Source organism: Anolis sagrei, chromosome 10 (genome assembly GCF_037176765.1).
Source record: "Anolis sagrei isolate rAnoSag1 chromosome 10, rAnoSag1.mat, whole genome shotgun sequence".
Classification (NCBI taxonomy): Eukaryota; Metazoa; Chordata; class Lepidosauria; order Squamata; family Dactyloidae; genus Anolis; species Anolis sagrei.
Window position 1 is genome coordinate 26549211 of NC_090030.1, and position 16417 is coordinate 26565627.

The 16417-nt window shown below is 45.3% G+C and overlaps 1 protein-coding gene across 3 annotated transcripts in view; it reads right to left on the reverse strand.

Annotated features, from left to right (window-relative positions):
• MCF2 (MCF.2 cell line derived transforming sequence) overlaps nucleotides 1-16417 on the reverse strand; it is a 124357-nt gene that overhangs the window by 12576 nt on the left and 95364 nt on the right. For all 3 annotated transcript variants that reach the window (XM_067471657.1, XM_067471659.1, XM_067471658.1), the window contains 8 exons: nucleotides 16272-16341; nucleotides 16053-16145; nucleotides 15042-15134; nucleotides 13026-13151; nucleotides 11888-12109; nucleotides 5320-5412; nucleotides 2734-2812; nucleotides 38-101 (listed from right to left, as the gene is read on the reverse strand). In XM_067471657.1, coding sequence (XP_067327758.1) covers nucleotides 38-101; nucleotides 2734-2812; nucleotides 5320-5412; nucleotides 11888-12109; nucleotides 13026-13151; nucleotides 15042-15134; nucleotides 16053-16145; nucleotides 16272-16341 — 840 coding nt within the window. The remainder of the gene's footprint in view (nucleotides 1-37; nucleotides 102-2733; nucleotides 2813-5319; nucleotides 5413-11887; nucleotides 12110-13025; nucleotides 13152-15041; nucleotides 15135-16052; nucleotides 16146-16271; nucleotides 16342-16417) is intronic.

Genomic DNA, 16417 nt, shown 5'->3' on the forward strand with positions numbered 1-16417 from the left:
GTGGCATTGAAGTGGCATTGTCTATATGAGGACTTACCCTTCACTTAGAGGAGGAGAAAGCTGGATTGGGTCCATACACGAAAGCGTTGGCTGCTTCTCAACTGTGAGCACAATACAAAACGATGTCAGTTTAATATGTTTTGTTTGGCTCAAATGTTCCAATAACTATATTTTCTCTTCTGCTGCAAGCTGACCATAGAATCATAGTGGGTGACTTAGAGATACCTAGAAATCTCTAGTCCTACAGCATGACTGGAAGAGGTTGACCATAACAGTCACGCTGGAGGACTGTCTAGAGATTCCTAGACAAAACGTTCCAGTCAAATCTGCAAATAATCAAATCCATATTGCAAATGTGGAGGAGCAATGTAGTCCGAAACCACATATTTTCCAAGCTCTTGGTGTTAGGGAAAATCTCTTGGGTAGACAAGCGGACAAATGTCAGCATGCTGGAAGAAGCAATGACCACCAGCATTGAAGCAATGATCCTCCGCCATTAACTCCACTGGACTAGCCACGTTGTCCAGATGCCCAAACAAAGTCTCCCAAAGCAGTTGCTCTACTCCGAACTCAAGAACGGAAAATGGAATGTTGGTGGGCAGGAAAAAAGATTGAAAGATGGGCTCAAAGCCAACCTTAAAAACTCTGGCATAGACACTGAGAACTGGGAAGCCCTGGCCCTTGAGCACTCCAGCTGGAGGTCAGCTGTGACCGGCAGTGCTGTAGAATTTGAAGAGGCACAAATGGAGGGTGAAAGAGAGAAACGTGCCAAGAGGAAGGCGTGTCAAGCCAACCCCAACCGGGACCGCCTTCCACCTGGAAACCGATGATCTCACTACGGGAGAAGATGCAGGCCAAGAATAGGGCCTATAGACCCACCACCAGGACACTGACCCTGGAAGACTATCCCACTCGGACAATGAGGGATCGCCTAAGTAAGTAAATAAGTTAGGGAAAACTACCCAAAACTAATCTACTGATTTTTTTTCTTGACCTTCCAGTTGTTTCATGTAGGCTTCTTCCTAGAGCTACATAGTTAAGCTTTCGACTATACTATTGGCTTTATATTAGAGAAAGACTGACATTGGCCATAGTCAATGCTCTCTTGACATCTCCTATTTCTCCACTGATGAGTTGAATTGTGGATTTACACACCAATACATGAGCACACTCTGGGCCCATAACCCTTTTCATTAGGGAAAAGGTAAACTGAAGGTAAATCTAGTCATGTCTGACTCTGAGGGGTGGTGCTCATCTCCAAGATGAAGAGCTGGCGTTGTCTGTAGACACCTCCTAGGTCAAGTGACCAGCATGACTTCATGGAGCACCATTGCCTTCCCGCAATATTAGCTATATTATATATAAGTAAAGGTAAAGGTTTTCCCTGACATTAAGTCTAGTCATGTCCAACTCTTGGGAGAGGGTGTTGCTCATCTCAATTTCTAAGTCAAAGAGCTGGCATTGTCTTTAGATGCCTCCAAGGTCATATGGACAGCATGAATACTGTTCATGGAACACTGTTACCTTCATGCAGAAGCAGTACTTAACACAGTGCATGGAACACTGTTACCTTCATGCAGAAGCAGTACTTATTGATCTACTCACATTTGCATGTTTTTGAACTGCTAGGTTGGCAGAAGCTGGGGCTAACAGCAGGAGCTCATCCTGCTCCCCAGATTTGAACTGTCAACTTTTCAGCTTTATTGTGTTTTGGTGTATTGTTTATTGTTTGTTGTTTAATATTGCTTTATTATTCGAGCTTATATGCCGCCAGCAGTCAGCAGCACAGCAGTTTAACCTGCTGCACCACCAATAATAATAATAATAATAAAAAACTTTATTTATACCCCCCCACCATCTCCCCAATGGGGACTCGGAGCGGCTTACATGAGGCCAAGCCCAAACAACAATTACAATAAAGAAAGACCGAAAACTCGAACAATAAACAACAAAATCATAATTACATAAAACATTTGAATACATAACAATAAAAATCAATAAGCAGAAGCACAATAATAATGGGCGGGCTACATGTAATGATTAAAAGACGAATGAATTAAAACTAATTAAAAACTCGGGCGAGATAAAAGAGAAACAGACTATTTGTGGAGGAGGACTCAATTATAACAGGGCTCTGTTGTTAGGGAAAACTACCAAAAAATAAGGGTTATGGGCCCAGAGCGTGCTCATGTGTTGGTGTGTGAATCCACAATTCAACTAATCAGTGGAGAAATAGGAGATGGAAAAAGCACTGATTAAGGAAAAACCCCTTTTTAACTTCTCCCAGGCTGACTGTAATCTAACCCTTACTGATGTGGGCTCCGCTACCGGGTCGAACTGCGTCTCGAACGCTGAGTGGACCTAACAGTAAGGCAGTAGACTCTCCAGCTGGAGTTCTTTGGTCTTTAGGGCTGTTTTCCTGGAAATTCTTAAGAGTTAAAGCTTTTGTACAGGGGAAGCTTACACACGTCCTATACATTAGCTTTCCTTGCTGACACTAACTAAAAAATGGCTCCCTTCCCTTCCCAATTGCCCTGAGCAAGGGGCGGGACCAAAACTTAACCATGTCAGTTTTTCTCTGATATAAGGCCAATGGTATAGTTGAAAGCTTAACTATGTAGCTCTAGGAAGAAGCCTACTCTAAGCTGACTAACTTGTTCCTCATTGAGGACTTGAGCAGTGTGAGGTTGATTCCCAACCCTTGGCTCTTCCAGTTATGAGACCCTATGATACCTTTGATAAGTTCCTGCTGCTTGAACAGTATCTTCCGGATTTCATTAAGCCATGCCATCTTCAGATCCACGGTTTGAGCCTGACAAAAGATACAATTGTCTGAAGTCAAGTGCACCCTTCAGATGACATCATCATCATCATCATCATCATCCTACTTGTTGGGGCTCAACCTGTGTTTGACCTTGAATCTGTTATAGTGTGTCCCCCTTCTAATGTTTCTGGGTCTGACTTGGATAGTGAGCCTGATGTGAGCAATGTCAATGAGGATGAGGTGCAAAATGGAGACACTTTGGACAGTAAGGTCACTACAGACTCTGATCGAGAAGGGTCAGGGGAAGGCTAAGGTCTCATGAGAAAGTTCCTGTCACAGGAAGGCAAGAAACTTTACTCCCTTCTCCAGGCTCCAGTTTGCAAAATAGTTTTGACGTCAAGCATGCCCCCCCCCCCCAAAAGGGATGGTGACTTATAGTTCTGCAAAGGACAAAGGTACCAGACTGCACAATAGGGGTTAAGTCTTGGTCAATTTGCCAAGGCCTTAACAACAATGAGGACCCCATGAAACTCTGGGAATAGCTAGACCTTGGGGTCTCTGCCTCTCTCGGGAGCTGTAGTTCTCCAAGGATGGGGAGCAAAGCTTGTTTCCAGAGACACCAGGTCATTTGGGCCACTCAAGAACTCCTGCCAGGACCTTTGTGCAACACCCTTGCGTTTTAGCCATTCCCTATGGACACTCTTCCCCCCCACATGGACAAACCTTATGAAATCTTGCGTTTTATGAACTTTAGATGTATGAAATGTGTTTTCTGATTTCTTTGTGTGGCAGAAGCCTTTTCCTCTTTTCTTCTGACCTTTGTTTCCCCTATATACATGAAGAAACTCCACAAAAGGGACTACAAAGCCCCAAACATTCCAGGATTTTTTATCCACAACTTCCTTTTGCATGAACAATAGCCTGGGCAGCTGGTGTCCCTCAGAGGAATTGCCCAGCCCTCAACTTGCCCCTTTGGCAAAAATCTTAATCATATTTCCTCCTGAAGGACAAAAGGTCCTCGAAAAACCTTTTGCCTTCGCTCTGATTAACTCAGCTATCTCCACCAAGAAAAAATCACCCCAGTCTACACATGTTGATAGATCAGGCTGGCTTGAGATTTCCCCTTTGTCTCGCCAGCCACATGGCATTTCCTTTGTGCATTCCTTTCCCAGATTCCTTTGTGCTCCCTCATTCCGCCTCCATCTCTCCTGATTGGCTGTCGCCACCAGGTGGCAGAGGTCTCCCCATTGGTTCCTATGGACCACTGGAGCTTCCTGACTGGTCCAGAGGCACCGGGGGCAGGGAACAACAGGGAAGCCGGGGCGGGGAGTTTGAACTCTGCAACTTTGAATTTGCTATAAATATGCCTCTGATCAATGTATTGGTATGCTTGTGGGTGAGCTATCCCCACTTTTGCATCTGACTCAGCTGAATCGCTCATTAAACCTCGATGCCTCTTCTTTGCCTTGGCAAGAGTCTCATTTCAATTATTAATATTAAGAAAATTGCTGGAATCAGGCTTCTCTGACGGCTCGCCAAGGTCATAGACCCTCTTTGGTGCGGTCCTAGGGGTCTCTCTTACTGGGGAGACCCTCCTAAAGTCCATATTGACTTCAGTTTCACACCTGCTGCAGCTAATGAGGAGATAGATAAGACCAGTCACCGTCTGGAAATCACCCAGAACCGTAGAGAGGCCCAATGTTTACCCAGGTCAGAAAGAATTCGGCAGTTAAAGTCAAAGTCTGAAGAGAGTAGAAATCAATTTCTGGGACTTAAATTTGGGACTTAACTTTGTTATCTATATAAATAAAAATATAATCTTTGTTTGTGCTATTCACAGAACTCAGAAACTACTGGGGCAATTGACAAATTATAAATACAAGTTATAAATACAATATTAAATGGAAGTGACAGTCAAGAAGTAATGGGAGAAGGAGGGAAAGAGGGAAGGAAGGAGAGAAGGAGGGAGGAAAAGAAGGAAAGAAGGAAAGATAGAGAAGCAAAGAAGGAGAGAAGGAAATAAAAAGTGAAAGGAAAAAGAGAGGGAAGGAAGGAGAGAAGGAACGAAAGATAGGGAAGGAAGGAAGGCTGTAACCAAAGAACAAAGAAAGGGAGGAAAGAAACAGGTAGAGATGGAAGAAAGATGAGAGATAGGGAAAAAAAAAGAGGAAAAGAAGGAAAGAGGGAAGGGAGGAGAGAAAGAGGGAGGGAAGGTTGGCCGCAGCAACGCGTGGCGGGTACAGCTAGGTATTCCTATGTTTGGACACTGTTTTTGTTGCTTTTGGCTTTTGGCTTTTTGCTTTTGGACTTTTACCAACCTTATATTCGTCTCTTTTATTGGCTCCAATTATTCTTCAAATAAACAATGACTCTTCTTTCATCCAAGGTGTGGTGTAATTAATGCTTAGAGGGTCCTGTTCCTGCTCTAGGGTGCAACACTACTACTCAATGTCAAGAGAAGCAAGAAAAGCCACCCATTGCTTTGACCATTATTGTACATAATCCTGGTCAAACCACATCTCACTGTTTCTTAAGTCATTCAAGAGCAAGCCAACCTGGACAACGTACACCTCTTCTCGACCACTGTACCAGATCTCAAACTTCCGGTGGTCTCCTTTCACGTTTTCAGTGATCCCAACAGCATTCATCTGGGAGGAAAAAAACAAAAATGGAATGACACTATGAAGGAGCTTCCAAGGTGCATCTATGCTGTAGAACTTATGCAGTTTGATACCACTTCAATGGCCAAGGTTCAATTTTTATTTTTATTTATTTATTTATTTTATTTACATTATTTATATTCCGCCCATATCAGCCTGCAGGCGACTCAGGGCGGTCTACATATCGGCACAATTCGATGCCATCAATACATACATTCAAAAAGCAAAAACAATTAAGTGCATTTAGACAAAAAAAAATTAAAAGAGCTATATCCTCTCATTCCAATCCTCATCCGTTTCATGGTCTTGGCCATTCCTGGATCATTCTCCATCTCAAGCTTGACTATTTATTCCGGGGTTCCGAATGCTTGCTCGAAGAGCCAGGTTTTTACTCTCTTCCGAAAAGTCAGGAGGGAGGGGGCTGATCTAATATCCCTAGGCAGGGAGTTCCACAGCTGAGGGGCCACCACAGAGAAGGCCCTGTCCCTCGTCCCCGCCATGCGTGCTTGCCAAGCAGACGGGATTGAGAGCAAGGCCTCCTCAGATGATCTTAACTTCCTGGAGGGTTCGTAGGAAGAGATGCGTTCGGATAGGTAGGCTGGGTCAGAACCGTTTAGGGCTTTATAGGCTAAAGCCAGCACTTTGAAGGCTGATCTGGCCAGGGTGGTCCATGCCTTGGTCACCTCCAGATTGGACTACTGCAATGCGCTCTACATGGGGCTGCCCTTGAAAACGGCTCGGAAGTTCCAACTGGTCCAACGAGCAGCAGCCAGGATGTTAACTGGGGCTCCTTACAGAGAGAGGTCAACCCTCCTGTTCAAGGAGCTCCACTGGCTGCCGTTTATTTTCCGAGCCCAATTTAAGGTGCAGGTGCTTATCTACAAAGCCCTGAACGGTTTGGGACCATCCTACCTGCGTGATCACATCTCCGTTTATGAACCCACGCGTTCACCTCGTTCATCTGGAGACGCCTTGCTTGTCATCCCGCCTGCGTCGCAAGCGCGTTTGGTGGGGACACGAGACAGGGCCTTTTCCGTGGTGGCCCCCCAACTCTGGAACACCCTCCCCAAAGATCTTAGACAGGCCCCTACACTGGCAGTCTTTAGAAAGAACTTGAAGACCTGGCTATTCCGATGTGCCTTCCCAGAATAGGGAACCTCCAATACCAAGTCCCAGAAGCACTTTATTAGAACTAAGATTGCTGCACACCGCACACTGCACTTGCCCTATAAGCCTTACATACCACCTGTCACATCAGCACTTTTAATCCTGTACCCTTTACTCTGGCCCGGCCCAGTTTTATTGTGTCTTAGTGTATTGTTTATTGCTTGTGGTTTATATTGCTTTAATTGTTTTTAATTTGCCTTAGGTTTGTATTGCTAAATTGTGTGTTGAGGCCTTGGCCTTTGTAAGCCGCATCGAGTCCTTCGGGAGATGCTAGCGGGGTACAAATAAAGTTTAATAATAATAATAATAATAATAATAATAATATTAATTGAGCCCGGTAGCAAACTTGCAGCCAGTAGAGCTGATGCAGCAGGGGAGTTGTGTGCTCCCTGAGCGCCGCTCCTGTTAGCAACCTGGCTGCCGCACGCTGGACCATTTGAAGCTTCCGGACCATCTTCAAAGGCAACCCCACATAGAGCACGTTGCAGTAACCTATGTGGGATGTAACCAGAGCGTGGACTACCATGGCCAAGTCAGACTTCCCAAGGTACGGGCGCAGCTGGCGCACAAGTTTTAGTTGTGCAAATGCTCCCCTGGTCACTGCCGAAACCTGGGTTTCCAGGCTCAGCGATGAATCCGGGATCACACCCAAGCTGCGAAGCTGCGTCTTCAGGGGTAGTGTAACCCCGTCTAACACAGGCTGTAACCCTATGCCCTGTTTGGCCTTTCGACTGACCAGGAGTGTCTCTGTCTTGTTTGGATTCAATTTCAATTTGTTAGCCCTCATCCAGTCCGACACAGTGGCCAAGCACCGGTTCAGGACCTGAACAGCATCCTTAGTAGCAGGTGGGAAGGAGTAACAGAGTTGGACATCAACTGCGTACAGATAACACCACACCCCGAAACTCCGGATGATCTCCCCCAGCGGCTTCATGGAGATGTTAAACAACATGGGGGACAGTATAGAACCTTGCGGGACCCCACAAGACAATGGTTGTGAGGTCGAGCAGTTGTCCCCCAGCAACACCTTCTGGGTACAATCCTCTAGGAAGGACCTGAGCCACTGCAAAACAGTACCACCAAGGCACATTCCCGCGAGGCGTCCCAGAAGGATACCATGGTCGAAGGTATCGAAGGCCGCTGAGGCCAGCAGAACCAACAGGGACACACTCCCCCTCTCGAGCTCCCAGCAAAGATCATCCACTAAGGCGACCAAGGCTGTCTCAGTACCATGTCCCGGCCTAAAGCCAGACTGTGCTGGATCCAGATAATCCGTGTCTACCAAGAATACATGATTTTGGCCACATCATGAGGAGACAGCAAAGCCTAGAGAAGACAATTATGCTGGGGAAAGTAGAAGGTAAAAGGAAGAGGGGCTGACCAAGGGCAAGATGGATGGATGGCATCCTTGAAGTGACTGGACTGACCTTGAAGGAGCTGGGGATGGTGACGGCCGACAGGGAGCTCTGGCGTGGGCTGGTCCATGAGGTCACGAAGAGTCGGAGACGACTGAATGAATGAACAACAACAACACCAAGAATACCTGGAATTCTTGGAAGAATACCTGGAATTCTTGGAAGAATACCTGGAATCCCAAAATGTTATGGAATTCTGGGATTTAGAGTTTGATGAGGCACCTACACTCTTTGGTTAAAGACCTGGTAAAACTACAATTCTTGTGATTCAATAGCATTGAACCATGGCAGTTAAGGGCCTGGGTGGGAAGATTAAATAACTGAGATCAACAAGTCTCTTTCTGAATATGAATAAGCCATGTATAAATAGACGTTCTGTTTACCGTTCCTATTGTGCTTAGAGAACACAACCCCTTCTGTGCTTGAAGTGCATATCATAACATGATCAGGTGGCCAGAGACATTAAACAAATGAGGCCACCTGGATGGGCCGTCTGTTCCCGGTTCTTTCTTTCTTTTGGCAAAGCTTTCATCAGTAAAGGGAAATAGCCTTTGGGAAATTGGGAGCCGTTTGTCCAATTAAGTGTTCGTTCCGCAAAAACGGTTTGCAGGCGCTAGCTGAGGAAACCCAACTGTACAGTCAAGATGGACATTTATGGAGGGGAAAATGACTGCACACAATAACCCACGCCAGATATTAGATCAATATTATGAATAGATATCATTTTGAAGTGTGCGAAAATCAGAACCAGAGCATACATCCATACACACACACACACACAAGCTGTACCTGCCACGCATCGCTGTGGCCAACCTTCCCTCCCTCTTTCCCTGTCTTTCTTTCTTTCCTTCTTTTCTTCTTTCCTTCCTTCCTTCCCTCTTTTTCTTTTCCTTCTTCTTTCTTCCTTCTCTACCTGTTTCTTTTCTTGCTTCCTTTGCTCTTTGGTTCCATCCTTCCTTGTCTCTTTCCTTCCTTCCTTCCTTCCCTCCCCCCCCCTCTCTCTTTCGTTCCTTCTCCCCTTCCTTCCTCTTTCACTTTTTAATTTCCTTCTCTCCTTCCTTCCTTCTCTACCTTTCTTTCCTTCTCCTTCTTTCCCTCCCTCCCTCCCTCCCTCCCTCCCTCCCTCCCTCCCTTCCTCCCTCCTCCTCCTTCCTTCCTTCCTTCCTTCCTTCCCCCTTTCTGTGTATGTCTAATTAAGTGTATGTGTTTTGTGTGTACATATATATGTGTATATATTTCTGTATATATTTGTGTATATGTGTATATATGTGTGTTTGTGTACATATGTGGTTTTGCGCATGCGTTGTAATGTAATTTTGGGGGTTTTTTTGGCTTTGTAAGTCCCTTCTGTTGTATTTTTCAATGTTTTTATGAGTGATGGTCACTCGTTGGCCTGATAGGTGTATTGTATCCAAATTTGGTGGCAATTTGTTCAGTGGTTTTTGAGTTATGTTAATCCCACAAACAAACTTATAGTGGTATAGTACAATTTTTAAGCGTCAGGAGTGACTTGAGAAAGTGCAAGTCACTTCTGGTGTGAGAGAATTAGCCATCTGCAAGAACGTTGCCCAGAAGATTCCATCTGAACATTAGGGAGAACTTCCTGACTGCGAGAGCCGTTCAGCAGTGGAACTCTCTTCCCCGGAGTGTGGAGGAGGCTCCTTCATTGGAAGCTTTTAAACAGAGGCTGGATAGCCATCTGTCAGGGGTGCTTCAAATGCAATATTCCTGCTTCCTGGCAGGGGGTTGGACTGGATGGCCCATGATTCTATGATTCTAAGATTCTATGATTCTAATGAGCTTCCAACACTCCAGGGTAGAGAGTTCCACTGTTGAACAGCTCTCACAGTCAGGAATTTCTTCCTAATGTTCAGGTGGAATCTCCTTTAATTGAAGGGGAAATGCTGGAGGAAAAGAGGGCGTCATACAAGAGTGTTGGATAAGATGGAATGTCAGATAATCGAAGGTCGGATACATGAGACTCTACTGTAAATACATGAATTAACTAGCGGTCCCCTGCCACGTGTTGCTGTGGCCCAGTCTAGTGATCTGGATAATAAAGTAATGAGAAAGTGTTGGTTTCTAATATATGTAGTTTCATTATGCTTGTGGGTAAACAGTATTTCTTGATGTTTCTTTGTCACTGTTGATGTGGAGATTGTCTGGTTTGTCTACTCTGGAACAGGCAACATATCATTGTCCTTCTTGAGGGTTCCCTTTCAAATCTTTGACACTGCATCTGTCATGTACATATATGTGTGCGTGTGAATGGCTAGATGGCCCTTTGTCAGGAGGCTTTTGATTATGTTTTCTTGCCCTGGTGAAAGGAGTTGGACTGGATGGACTGAAGGCAGCATTTCTCAACCTGGGAAGTCAAGACCAGGGGGGTGTCAGAAGGGTCACCAAAGACCACCAGAAAACACAGTATTTCTGTTGGTCATGAGGGTTTTGTGTGGGATGTTTGGCCCAATTCCATCATTGGTGGGGTTCGGAATGCTCCTTGATTGTAGGTGAACTATAAATCCCAGTAACTACAACTCCCAAATGTCAAGGTATATTTCCCCCAAACTCCATCTGTGTTCATATTTGGGCATATTGAGTATTCGTGCCAAGTTTGGTCCAGATCCATCATTGTTTGAGACCACAGTGCTCTCTAAAAACTTGTGCAGCAGCTGCGCCCGTACCTTGGGAAGTCGGATCTGGCCACGGTGGTCCACTCTCGTTACATCCTGATTAGATTACTGCAACGCACTCTACGCAGGGTTGCCTTTGAAGACTGTTCGGAAACTTCAACTAGTCCAACGGGCGGCAGCCAGATTGCTCACCGGAGTGTCATACAGGGAGCACACCACCCCCCTGTTGTGTCAGCTCCACTGGCTGCCGATCCAATTCCGAGCACAATTCAAAGTGCTGGTTTTGACCTATAAAACCCTATATGGTTCCGGCCCAGTGTATCTGTCTGAACGGATCTCCCTCTACGTCCCACCTCGGAGTCTAAGATCATCTGGGGAGGCCCTGCTCTCAACTCTGCCTCTATCACAAGTGAGACTGGCGGGGACGAGGAGCAGAACCTTCTAGGTGGTGGCCCCCCACCTGTGGAATTCACTCCCCGGGGAAATTAGATCAGCGACATCCCTCCTTGCCTTTAGGAAAAAATTGAAAACATGGATTTGGGACCAGGCATTCGGACAATCTGGCAGATAAAGAAAGGACCTTTACGATGGACAAGAATTGACTAAGTGGAATGGAATTATGGAACTCTGAAAGACGAATGCTGACCATGAGATTAGTTTTATTGATTGTGTTATATACCGACTATCTTAACTGTGATAATTGTTTTTAACTGCTGTTTTATATGTATGTGTATTTTGTGCACGCATCAAATTGTGCCTTTTCATAAGGCGCCCTGAGTCCCCCCCTTGGGGATTGAGAAGGGTGGGTAGAAGTACCCGAAATAATAATAATAATAATAGATGTAGGTGAACTACAACTCCAAAACTCAAGGTCAATGCCAACTAAATCCTTCTGTTGGTCAGGGGAGTCCTGTGTGTCAAGTTTGGTTCAATTCCATTGTTAGTGGAGTTCAGAGTGTTCTTGGATTATAGGTGAACTATAAATCCCAGCAACTACAACTCCCAAATGACAAAATCATAATTTTTTGATTGATGGTCACTCCTTGTGTTGTGAGACACTTTGTTGCAAAATTTGGTGTGATTTCATTCATTGGTTCTTTTGTTTTTAAGGTACTCATTATGCACAGAGCATTTATATATATATAGATAATCCTCAGTGTTTCACCCTTCCATGGCCAGCCTGTATTCTTCCCTCTTCGAACAAAATGGAAATACAAGTCTTTGCAAGCCCCGAAGGTCTGCCCTTACTTTGAGAAAGTGCTTGAAGCTGTACGATGAGGTTTTGTCATATCCGTCACCGTGGTCTTCTCTCTTCTTGCAGAAGACCAGCGCTTTCTCGTAGAGGAAGAGATGCCGCTGCATCGGTTTGAACCGGGCCAGGTCCTTCATCTTGGTGGGGCCTTTCCGGTGCCCCGTCCACACGCTAAAGGAGCCCTGCATCAGCACCTTGCCAAGTTCGTTGAGGTCACCCTAGCCATAGCAAAAGAAAAAGATCAGTTGATCAGTTTTGGAAGGCATCTTGGAAGATTCAAGTCCTAGAAGTCAACGAGAGGCCCCATTGAGACAAAAATGCGGAAGTAGGAAACCACACTGAGTGGCACCATCAGAGAGGTTGACTCCCAAATGTCTAATTTACATGTATTCTGAATTTTCCCATAAGAATAATATTCTAGTATTAGAACCTCACACCTCTGAGGATGCTTGCCATAGATGCAGGTGAAACGTCAGGAGAAATGCCTCTAGAACATGGCCCTATAGCCCGAAAAAACCCACAAGAACCTAGTGATTCCAGCCATGAAAGCCTTCGACAATACAATATTCTAGTAGTTAGATATAACCACAAAGACTTTTTTCATAAACCCAGATTGCATGTCTTGTATCAATAGGCTAAAACTTGACTCTAATTTGCTATTTATTACTTCGCTGTTCGTCTTATGCTGATCAGATTGGATAAACGGTGTCTTACCTGAACCTACTGGACTCTGTGGATTTCTTCGAAAAGGGACCCCGTACCCTAAACCCGTGATGCCTTACAATTGTAGGCAAACTATAAATCCCAGCAACTACAACTCCCAAATGACAAAATCAATCAACGCCCCCCCCCCCACCCCACCCCACCCCACCCCTACCCACCAGTATTCAAATTTGAGCATATCGGATATTTGTGCCAAATTTGGTCCAGTGAATGAAAATCCATCCTGCATATCAGATATTTATATTACGATTCATAACAGCAGCAAATTTACAGTTGTGAAGTAACAACAAAATAATGTTATGGTTGGGGGTCACCACAACATGAGGAACTGTATTAAGGAGTCGTGGCATTAGGACAATTGAGAACCACTGGTATATGACCCTCTCCCAGCCCAGAAGAAAGAATGCTTACATCATAACCGGTGATTGAAATCTGGTGCATGGAGTCGTTGACGGACTTCAGCAAGTCCAGCATGGCCACTAAAGCCTCCTGGAGCTCTTGAACCCCTTCACAACTTGTGCTGTATTTCAGAAGTTCCTGCAAGCCAAGAGATGGAAGTCAGGTTGCCAAGTTGAATGCGAGACAGGACACCTTTAGTGCAAATAGCTAGCAGTTCGTTGGGGCAGGAAAACCTACCCAACAACCCTGTTGCCTCCTCTGCTCCATTACTGGGCCTTGACAATCTTGAATTCCTGTAGATTAGATATTCCTGTACTGTCTCTTTACCTGTTCTGTGTTGTGTTTCTGCTACTACCTCCTCTGCTTCATTATCTGGGAGACGCCTGCTCGGACCCCTGGCCTTTGACCTGAGGGGTCCCGCAAAGCTCTATTTTGTCTCCCATGCTCTTTAACATCTACATGGAACCACTGGGAGAGTCATCCGGAGTTTTGGAGTTAGGTGCCACCTCTATGCAGATGACACACAACTCTATTACTCATTTCCACCCAATTCCAAGGAGGCCTCCTGGGTCCTGGACGAGTGCCTGGCCGCTGTGTCTATCTGGATGAGGAGGAACAAGCTGAAGATCAATCCCGACAAGACAGAGGTCCTCCTGGTTGATTGTAAACCTGACTGGCGTATAGGGTGGCAACCTGTGCTGGACGGGGTTACACTCCCCCTGAAGCCACAGGTCTGCAGTTTGGGAGTCCTCTTGGATTCATCGCTCACGCTTGAGGCTCAGGCGTCGGCGGTGTCTGGGAGGGCTTTTGCACAATTGAGACTCGTGCGCCAGCTGCGACCGTACCTCGTGAAGGGTGATCTGGCCAGGGTGGTCCATGCCTTAGTCACCTCTAGATTGGACTACTGCAATGCGCTCTACGTGGGGCTGCCCTTGAAAACGGCTCGGAAATTCTAACTAGTCCAACGGGCAGCAGCCAGGATGTTAACTGGTGCTCCTTACAGGGAGAGGTCAACCCTCCTGTTCAAGGAGCTCCACTGGCGGCCGTTTATCTTCCGAGCCCAATTTAAGGTGCAGGTGCTTACCTACAAAGCCCTAAAAAGTTTGGGACCATCCTACCTGCGTGACGGCATCTCCGTTTACGAACCCACGCGTTCACTTCGGTCATCTGGAGAGGCCCTGCCCGTGATCCCACCTGCATCAGAAGCGCGTCTGGTGGGGACACTAGACAGGGCCTTTTCTGTGGTGGCCCCCCGACTCTGGAACACCCTCCCCAAAGATCTTAGACAGGCCCCTACCCTGGCAGTCTTTAGAAAGAACTTGAAAACCTGACTGTTCCGATGTGCCTTCCCAGAATAGGAATCTCTAATACCAAGTCCCAGAAGCACTTTATTAGAACTAAGATTGCCGCACACTGCACACTGCACTTACCCTACAATCCTTATATACCACCTGTCACATCGGCACTTTTAATTCTGTACCAATTACTCTGGCTCAGCCCAGTTTTATTGTGTTTTCGTGTATTGTTTATTGTTTGTTGTTTAATATTGCTTTATTGTTTGTTGTTTAATATTGCACGACCAGAAGCTAGCTGAGCCTGGGAGTTTTGGCAACAGTTACATGTATAGGTTTACTGTGCAGGAGCTTGCCAGCTTTCTGCTTCTTAGCTGCTGGAAGGATATTTCTTACATGGACATCTAAAGACCATCTGAACCTCTCAAAGGACATTGTGTTTTTAATTTGCTTTAGGTTTTGTATTGTTATGTTTTGTTTGAGGCCTTGGCCTTTGTAAGCCGCATCGAGTCCTTTGGGAGATGCTAGCGGGGTACAAATAAAGATGATGATAATAATAATAATAATAATAATAATAATAATAATAATAATATCTGGCCTTAAGAGACTAGAATCCTTTTGGAATAGCCAGATATTCCTGTGCTGCCTCTGTACCTGTTCTGTGCTGCATTTCCCAATCTGCCTCCTTTGCTCTATCTTGCCCAAGTTGAACCTTGTTAACCTCCAGTGTAAATACCTTCAGGAGCAATTGGTATTTGGTTAACCGCTGCACTGGTTTGAGGAGGTAGGAATCCAAGGCAAGCTTGTGTTCCAGTTTTCTTTGGCACTCCTGCAAAACAGCAGAAAGAGAAGGATACTTCGGGAGAAGGGAACATTTAAATAATATAAGTAGATGAAATATATTATGTCTCTCTGTTGCTGTGCTGTTGCAACCACCATGTCAGACTACACAGAGAAGCCACTGAAATCCACAAGCATGTGGACAATTTCAACAGAAAGGAGGAAACCATGAAAATGAACAAAATCTCTCTACCAGTATTAAAAAACTCTAAAATTGCAACAGCACAACAATAGAGAGGAAGCAGGCAGGGACATCTAATTATCTCTCAACAAAAGTTTGCTCCAAGCACAGCCAGCCCATTGTATGCTAATCAAGGTGGTCAGTTGAAACATTCACACCTAGCTCCAGCAGACAAAAGTCCTTTGTCCCACCCTGGTCATTCCACAGATATATAAACCCTTTTCTCTAGTTCCAACAGACCTCACTACCTCTGAGGATGCTTGCCATAGATGCAGGCGAAACGTCAGGAGAGAATGCCTCTAGACCATGGCCATATAGCCCGAAAAAAAAACTACAAAAAAACTTCTTTGCTGCCTTATACTGATTTAGTTTCTTCTTTTATATTGGCTGGGACTTTTTGTGTGCTATTAAACCTTTGTACTTTATATCACAGGCAATGAAACACTCTTGTGTATAACGAAGTAACACAGTGATTCCAGCCATGAAAGCTTTCAACAATACAACTTCCTCACTGTGATAGTTGTTCAGCAGTGGAACTCTCTGCCCTGGAGTGTGGTGGAGGCTCCTTCTTTGGAGGCTTTCAAACAGAGGCTGGGTGGCCATCAGTTGGGAGTGCTTTGAATGCAATTGTCCAGCTTCTTGGCAGGGGGTTGGACTGGATGGCCTATTAGGTCTCTTCCAACTCTAGGACTCTATGATTCGATTACAATTTTAACATAATAATACCTGGAAAAAGACACTTTCTGCGCACTGCCTCCACAATAATTCAGATCGTGGCTTATTCTGACAGTATTTTTCATACATCTGAAAATCTTCACGCTGCAAGAAAATAATAACAGTTATGGTAACTTGGTGTGCCCTTAGATATGGGTCCAGGACCCCAAAGGATTCTCTGGAATCCATAAATGCTCATCTAACCACAGCTGAAACATTGTGACTACTAACCCTTTCCAAGAAGCAGTACCCAACTTTCTCCGGAGCTTCAAGGCAACTCTCCAGATGGTGAAGGAAAATCCTAGGAGTGGAAAGATGAAGTGGGAGGTGAATAGGTTATACCTCCTTCTCAAAGTCATGTTTTAAGGGGAACAACA